This window comes from Phodopus roborovskii, unplaced genomic scaffold, assembly GCF_943737965.1.
Source record: "Phodopus roborovskii unplaced genomic scaffold, PHOROB, whole genome shotgun sequence".
Lineage (NCBI taxonomy): Eukaryota > Metazoa > Chordata > Mammalia > Rodentia > Cricetidae > Phodopus > Phodopus roborovskii.
This window is the reverse complement of record NW_026126418.1, coordinates 6987723-6996762: the sequence shown is the minus strand read 5'-3', so window position 1 is coordinate 6996762 and position 9040 is coordinate 6987723. Positions and strand designations below refer to the sequence as shown.

General features: G+C 41.7%; 1 protein-coding gene across 1 annotated transcript in view; it reads right to left on the bottom strand.

Annotated features, from left to right (window-relative positions):
* Positions 1-595: 595 nt before the first annotated feature.
* The window catches only part of Iftap (intraflagellar transport associated protein), a 70101-nt gene continuing 61656 nt past the window's right edge, over positions 596-9040 (bottom strand). The window contains exons 6-7 of the mRNA XM_051184110.1: positions 8523-8662; positions 596-835 (exon numbers count right to left, since the gene is read on the bottom strand). Coding sequence (XP_051040067.1) covers positions 671-835; positions 8523-8662 — 305 coding nt within the window. The 3' untranslated portion in view covers positions 596-670. The remainder of the gene's footprint in view (positions 836-8522; positions 8663-9040) is intronic.

Here is a 9040-nt window from a genome sequence, read left to right as displayed (position 1 = left end):
AGGTCATCAAGCTTGCCCAGCAAGTACCTTTATAGAGCCCTTTCACCAGCCCCCATGACATCATTTCCCACTCTAGTTATTCTACTTTTCCTAAACTTCTGAAGACAGAGATCGCTCACTGCACTTCGTGGCCATCATACTTGGATTAGTGGTACAATTTTTAATCCTAGAATTTCATGAATGGCAATTAAAATCAGTTCTTCAGTGCCTTCCTTTTTGGTGAGGCTCTATCTCTCAACAACCACACAGACAGATATCACCATCTCTGGAAACATGGGACCAAAGATCTGCATATATAAGTGATTTTATTAATTATACTACATTTGGAACATGTGATTGCCCTTCACCTCTAAGATGGGCTCATATTCCCAGTCTTCAGTAAAACACACACATGCCCTTGTACATGCCCTCATCAAATGCAGATTCAGCAGCCCTTATTTCCTGCCCCCATTTTCCTCTCTCCTCTTCCCCCAGCCACAGGACACAGCAATGGGACAGAAGAGAATTCTGATATCTTCAGTCTTAGACACTCTGTGTCCTGGTAATAAACAACAGTGACAAATGAATGTAGATGTATAAATTTCCACAGAGGGAATCAGCTGGTGTATGCTTTATTCTAATGTCGGTTGAGTATGGAAAAAATAAAACTAAACACAAAGACATCTATAACTCAATCATGAGCTTCACAAAAGTCTCTATTGGTATCCATTCTCTTTTGCTTGGCCAGCTCTCGGATGGTCGCTATCTCTACAGCAGTGAACTTGGGAGTGAGAGTCACATTGTCATAATCAAATTCTTCGTCGAGAAAGAAGGGTTGCACTTCATCTCCAAATATCTATAAAAGGTACCAAAGGAAGAAAGAAACACAGTCACTGAAGTGAAGATGAAGTTGAAAACATAAGCAGCCTATTAATATTTAATGAAACTTTTTTTAGACTTTTGGCACTCTTGGCTGATTAAGCTGTTTTTAAGTAATGAAATAAATTCAATTATTCAATTTGACCTAATTTAAGCCTCTTAATATGCCCTATTTGTATCATGCTGTATCTGAATAAGTATCATTAACTAATTCTGCCCCCGAGGAAAGAACCAGGTCTGCTTTGCACACATTCATTCTTTTCCACTCTGCTATGTCAGAGATGGAGGCATATGGAAAAGCCAGAAGCTCCATTAAACAACAGGAAATACACCCAAGGCCTTGACAAACCCTTTCATCATTTGCTAAAAAGTATCTGTTAATGGAGTGATATATAAAAATGAAATTTGAAACGCCCTATCCAAAATCACATATGATCAGATTTAAAAGTCCAGCATCCCCTTTCTCCCTTTTTACATATTGCAGACTATCTGCAAAGAAAGGTAATGGTTTTGTACATGTTAATACAAATGTGTGAGTTTTAAAGCCTTTCTAAAGGACGCACCATTCAAAGCACATTTCCCCCGGGGCTGAGTGCTTGCCTGGCAGGCAGGAGGGCCTAGGCTTGGTCCCCATGCTGGGAAAAGAGTTTGTTTGTTTGTTTGTTTTTTAAAAGAGTACATGTTCCAGTAAACAGAAAAGAATGCCTTAAATCTTATTAATTCACCCCCTGAAAAATGCCACCCTAAGCCAATGGTATGAGATACAATGAACTCACGCAGCACCTCATAGATCCTGTATGTATAGTGGTGCAGAAATAATTGAAAACTATGGCTTATGCAAAAATGAAGAAATGCCCTGAAGCTAGCTAATGTCAACTTTAAATGTTCTTGCATGGAAGATGATCTCCCCCAGTAACTTCTGCAGAGTGTGAGAAAATGGAACACACTGCTTGGAGGCTCTGCACTGCTACCACGGAGACAAAGACTATCCAGAAATGCCTATCTGTTCAGAGAGTCCTATTAGGGAGTCAGGTGTGCAGTGCTAATAGCAGACTCCCAGCCACTCATTGCCCTGTGGTAATAAAATCAGCTGCTGCAATTTCCAGAGGCCTGGTCCTCTCCTATGTGTTTTCCTGGGGAGAAAAGTCAAGAGCTGCCACTGAACAATCTCCCATCATGGGCCTGCCCTAGTATTAGGAGTCACATGGGTATCATCAGCCCTGCCAGTGCCCACTGAAAGAGATCAGTATCAGCTCAGGATACCCCAGGACCAAGTTCTCAACATAAAGGAGATTTATCTGCCCCAGAGGGACAAAGTGCAGGAAATAAGAGACAAAGAGGGGAAGCAGAGGATGAGGAAGAAGGGGAAGAGAACAAGGAAGAGGGGGGAAGGGGTATTTGTCCTGAAGGAGGACAGGGACTACCTCTGAATAGAGAGGAGACAGACATGGCACAGTTAATGGTGGTTTAAAGGGGTAAAGGGGGAAACCCCACATTAGGATAAGGTGCTTAATTTTAATTGGGCATGTTAATTAGGTGAGCTAAGTGAAGAGGCCTTTTGATTGCTGCACTTGAATACTTTGACAGCTAGACCTTGGTTGTCAGCCTCAGGAAGAGGAAGTAGCCAAAAACAAGAACAGACCTTGGTGGCTAGCTTTAGGAATACAATCTAATGGTTTTTAGCAAGGCAAGGGGGATGGGGGAGAAGGGGAAAGCATGTTAGAGCCATACTCACCAAGCATGGGCTGGCTATAAGTCCCTTCCTATTGCCTCCCAGTCATAAAGCTTTGAAAGGCTTCATAACTTGCCCAATGCTAGTAAAGAAGAGAAGCCACATTTGAACCCAGGACAATATGCTTCAAATAAAGCCGCATTTGTTCAAAAACACTGGTTCTTTGGGAGACACGCCCAAAGAGTCCTTTTCTGAATAATCTGCTCAGTTCCCAGGACCACCATTGAAAATGACTCAAGGCCATGTTCAAGGTCATGACTGTTTTCCAAAGAGCAGCTGCATACACAGAGCAAATTAACCTGCAGAAGAAAGTGACTGATGTGCCATGATCACTTTCTCAATTAAATTTATCTTCGCCACAAAGTAACAGAAGAGCACTCATTGGTAAGACTAGCTCCAATGAAAAAGAAAAACACTCACTCAATGACACTTGATGGTCATGTCCAGAATCCAAATATCCAAGCTACCTCCAACTCTGTGTACAAGTACTGAAACCTGCAGACCAGGCCAAGTCCATCCTGCCTAACTATGTAGACAGCTGTTTTCTTACTGAACCTGGCCAAGATGTGGAGGAAACGTTGTCTCTATGAATGTTTTAGGTCTGGGAGGATTTCTGAAGCTCTTTATGCCCTCATCTAAAAACAAGAGAGCACATGTCTTTTGAGCTGCAGGTATCTCATGTCCCACACTAGGATTCAGAATCCCACTCAGATCTTCTGACCCCACCCATTCTCGCCACATGCAAACACTTGGACTTCATCCACCTCCCAGGGAGGCTGGGCTATTTATTGCCTTAAATTAAACAAGTCTCTCAGCTATGAAAATCCCTTTGATACATACCAGGCCCTTCCTACTTCCTGGTACATGTCTTTCCATCTCCCCCACCCTTTACTTATTTACTCATTAAACATTTATCAAGCATTAGGTGCAGAACACAAGTACAGCAAAACCTCGGTCCACAGGATTTCCTGACCCAGAAGACAGTAAACAAGTGATATCACTGACATGTGGCATGATCTTCACTAGGGTAACTGCAGAAGGCAGAGTGTGATGCTCACAAATTTCACTGTCCCCAGTCAAGGATTGTCACCCCAAGGAACATATCCCCAGCTCCATGTCACCTCTCCTCATTATCCACCATCTTGTCTTAGTGGCTCACAGTATGGATATCTCGGGGCATCTGCTCTAACTCCTATGGCCAAGTTTGTTCTTTAGAGACAGCCCCATCCAATACCTCCTTTCATCCCCATTTCCCTGGGATTCCAATCCATGTTGTGGCTGGAACATGTAATATTATGGTACTACAGATGAAGAAATTCTCTCTTAAATGGAAAAAAAGGTGTTTTTCCTTTTTTTTAATTTATTTTTTATTTTACATGTCGATCCCAGTTCCTTCTCCCTCCCTGCCTCCCTCTTACCTTCTCTCCCCCCTCACATGCACCCTGACCACCCTCCCCTCCCATCCCCCACCCCAATTCCACATGTAGGGCAATGCCATCCAGGTGGGGTCATGTAAATATGTCAAGTCATTTGAAGTAGGGACTAGGACTTCTCTCCTGTCTCTAGGTTAAGGCAGTATCCCTCCATGGGGGATCCTGGTTCAACTGTCTGAGGACCCTTAGACTGCTCAGGCCTTCTAGCTGAGACCCATATTCAGGGGGGTCTGAGTCAGTCCCATGCTGGATTCCCAGCTATCAGTCTGGGGGCCGTTAGCTCCTCCTTGTTCAGGTCAGCTGTCTCTATGTGTTTCTGCAACCTGATCTTGTCCTCTCCCTCTGCATCTGGATCCTAGTTCGACTCAGTGTTTAGTTATGGGTATTTGCTTCTGTTTCCAACAGGTACTAGATGAGGGCTCCATGTTGGTGGATAAGTTAATTGTTGATCTCATTATCTGAGAAGGGCATTTATGGTAGCCAAAAAAATTAAAAAAAGGAAAAAAAAGGTATTTTTCCTTAAGGTATTTTCCCCCATATAGTTGAATTTTCATTGTGCTGCATAATTTTCTAGAGATATTTTGAATTAACAAAAACAACAGCAAAGAATAGTTTTCTGAAAGCTAATAAACTTGCTAATACAAGAACTAATCACTTATAATGAACTCTTAAAAATAAATATATACTAAAAGATATAACATTGTCCTTTAGAAACTAAGAGTTACTAATAGCAGCTATTGGCATATAATTTTCTTAAAACAGGACTTAAATACTGAAACTGAATAACAAAGGAAACTAAGGATAGTGATAATTTCATATTTACATTTCAGGTCATTGTGAGGGAATACCTCACCAAAACAAAACAAACAAACAACAACAACAACAACAAAAGGGGGGAGAATTTTATTTGACTCAAACTTTGGTGTGTACAGCCTTTCATGGTAGAGAAGGCATTGGCAGCAGGTAGTTCCAGAGTGGTAGGTGACTGTGACAGCTGATTCTTCACATCTATGTGGACCAGGATGCATAGAAAGACCAGGATACAGGCCAGGCTAAAAAACCTTGAGGCCCATCTCCAGTGACCACATCCTCTCACCTTCTAAAGGCTCCACAACCTCCCAAAACAGTGTCACTAGCTGGAGAGTAAATGTTCAGACATTAATCCACATAGTGCATTTCACATTCACACCAGGACATTTCCTTCCTGGCCCCATAGGCTCATGATTGTTTCATAATTCCCCCAAAATAGCAGCTGGGGACAATGTAGACAAAGGCATGAATGAGCCTGTAGGGGACAGATCATATCCGGACCATGACAGACCTCAACCATGTCACTCCCAGTTAGTGGGAAGAATGTGTTTATTTGCTTACTAAGTAAATATCTGTTGCACAGTTATGTTTGGTTCTGAGCTCAATCTGATATTTTATGTTGCAATAACATAAGCTCATAGAGACATCAGAGGTGACAAGACACAGATATGCAATTCCTTGTGAAATGGGATGTGCCACACCATTCAGAAAGCATCACCATGCCCCTTCAAACACAGTGAGACTGCATGTCTGCTCCACGACCCGGCTGTTGACTGCTATAGAAGCCTGGAAGCTCTCTTCTTTCAAGGTAGGTTTATTTCAGCATCTTAAGCTCTACAGCTCCAAGATTTCATGTACAAATTGAAATTCTGGTTTATTTTAGAGAAGAATCGTTGCTATACAGCACCAAATCCCCTGCTGCTAAATAAAAAACAAGTGTGAATTAAGTTATTAACTTGATATTTTTGCCTAAGGAGCTGAGAGAAATGTATGGATTTCAGGTATCTAATTTCAGTCTAATTGAAAAAATTTTGTGACCAACATGGGAGTAGAATTTGTGTACTATTAGAAACTTTGAGTTCCTTAAAATTGCTCATGTGACTGATTCTTACAGAGACACTGCTAAAGGAGAAGGCATTTTCATTCATAATACCACACGGGCAAATTAAGGAACACAAAACTAATGCTCAAATCAATGATGGTAGCATTTAGCTACAGGCTAGAACACAGAGTGATGTGGTAAATAAACTAGCTTGGTAGGGAAATGTTTGGAGGAAGACGGGACCTCAGGTTTCTCTACTGATCTCTTCCATGGTTGTCTCTTCAGGCAACCACAATTTCCCTCTCACTATTATGAACTCATCTTGCTCTAAGAAGCAGTTCAAAACCTCCAAAACTCATGAAAATACAGGCATCGAGGCAAGAATTTATTGGCAAATAACAAGCTGGAGGTGTCAAAACAATGTCTCTCACTCTAAAGGGAAAGTGCACATATATAAGCTAGTAATAAAATGAGAAGTAAAAAATCAAACAGGCCCGATCCACATCAGAGAGGTTGTAGGTTCTGAAAGGGCAATTATGAGGGAGCAGGACTCACAGAACACATTTCCACCTTCAGACTGGAGTCACTGAAAGCAGCCACTGCTCTAGCCCCAAAGGTTCCTGGGTGGCCTCTCGCAGGACACTTGTGGGAAACGGATAAGTACATACTTCTAATGATTTAGGTGGTACAAAATAAGATTTGAGCTATTAAAATAAGGCAGAATTTGTTCAGTATTGTGATTTCAGACATTTCTAAAATGATTCTCCAACAAACACTGATTGCACCTAAAACTCCCAACTGGGTGTGGTGGCCCACACCTGTAATATTCACTCTTACTAGCAGGAAAGTAAACAACGAGGCTGACCTGTGCTGCCTAGTGAGACTTGATTACAAACAAAGCAAAAAAAGTAACGAAGTTTACACACAAAACATCAGCCTGGGGAGCCCAAAGGCAGCAAAAATTAGTCACAGATAGCTCTTGGGTTTGACAACATAAAAGTAATCTGATGCCAACATTTTCAAACGATCACATTTTCTATTAGGACATTTACATAGAAAAAAAATCAGCCATCAATTGGCCTTGGTGGTACTCGCCTATTATCCTGGTATTCAGGAGGTTGAGGCAAGAAAACTACCAGCCTGGGTGACATAACAAGTTCAAGCGCAGCACAAGTTACATAGTAGAGATACTGTTCAATAAAAGAATGTATGTGACACTGGGAGGGGGGGCAGTTAGGGAGGTAAGGGCGTATCTAGGAGAAGAAGGAATTGGGGGTGAATATAATGAAAATACATTTCCTGAGAGTTTCAAAATTAATTTTTTAAATGTGGGAAATTAATTCTTGTCTATTATGTGCAAGGCCCTAGGTCTAATACTTACAGTTGTAATTTGAGTTTCAGTGGCTATGGGATAGATCCCAGAATAGGCTCTTTAATCGCTAACTGAAACTAATTTATAATAATTTCGATTACTGTCCCAAAAAACATATATTCTATTACTGACTTAAAAGTAATTGCATTTCTTAGGGTACTAGGTGCCGTGCCCAGTAACCTGTATGGTCACAAGTAGCCAAGAATATAAACAAGCCTTAAAATGGAATGGATTCCTGCGAAGAGAAGCCATGTGATTTTAGCTTCTTACAGCTCAGAGAATATAATCTATAATTCAAAAGCATATTGGAAAGTAGCTGTCCTAACTTATTTGTCTGGTAACCAATTTGGGAGTTCAATACAAGCCTGCAAGCATCCTGGGTGTATTTTTCAGTGTGGTAGACAAAAGTACCATAAGAAAAAGACCATTTAAGACAGAAATACATCTCTCGTCTCTGATTGAATGACTGATTCCATAACAGAATGTACATTTAAAAGAGTGCCTGAATGGTTAAGGAAACCTAAGAGGGACCCTAGGGACTTTGCCAGAAAGAACTAATAAAGAGCCCTTGGCGACTCCCTTGCCAAGTAAGCGGTTACTTCCCAGCACCATAGTGCAGTGAGTTTGTTAATGTTGGTAAAAGAGCTATAAGATGATAGCAAAAACAGCTCTCAAGTAAGACTTTAGGGAGAATAAGCTACAACAGAGATTCTGTTCTCCCCTCTTGTGAAAACTATGCTTAGACAGCATTTTCCAGCCTTCCATATACCAAGGTATGAGCAATTGCTCAGTAGTTGTCAGTAGAGTGAGTCAAGTCAGAGCCTTTGATCTCTGGTGACTTGAAGGAACTGGCCCCTTCACTGCAGGAACCCTCAACAAATTTTTAAATTCAAGAAATGAACTTTAACCTCCTTTCAGGAATGGATTTGAGACTGAGATTCTGTTTACATCCTGTCCTTCCTTTACTTAATAAAAAAAGTTCACAGGACCTCAGAAATGATAACCCATGGCCAGGTCAGATGGAAGGACAGAAGGAAACTGCTCTTTGATGTCCTAAGCAGACCCTACACAGAGCTACAGAGGTAAACATGTCACTATATGCAAACACCATTGTTCTGTGTACATCAGGAACAGACAGAAGTGAGGGAGACCAACTAAATAATTTGAACTTCAATATATCCCAAATGGAGGAAAAACACAAAAGCATGCAGGTACAGGGGCTCCCTGAAAGGACAAAACCCAAGTATTGTCACAACAGAATTCCCCTGGGACTACCTCTTCCGTTGGCTTCAAAGCTCTTCCCACGGTGGGCTTTGACTTCACTTCAGAAGAGGGAGGCAGGTCCGCAGAAGGAACATAAGCAGGAACACTGGCCATTACACCCTGTTCCACTTCACCTGGAAGTAGCAGCCAATCTGTTGGGTACAAAATATCTCAGCTGATCCTCTTGGGAAGTTCACCATATCCCCAAGTCACCTAAGAGCCTGTGATGATCAAAACAGGCAGATATGCTCTGGGAAAGCTGACCCTTGACATGGTCCTGGTCCTCATCTGTGAAGCTGAGTCAAAGGATTCTCCACTCTATAAAAGAGAAGCTGCCTGGGTGTCAATTTTTACTATGTGTGGGGTTCCAGCCCATCTGGAAGGTGGGAGGAAGGTGTAGAGAGTGACGTGACAATCCTCCCATCCTAACTCCCTTTTTACTACTACAGGAAAAGAAGGCAGGAAGGCTCTTTCAGCCTCATTTTCCTGAGGGGGTGAAGAGAAAGAAAATGGAGTGCAGATTTCACTCT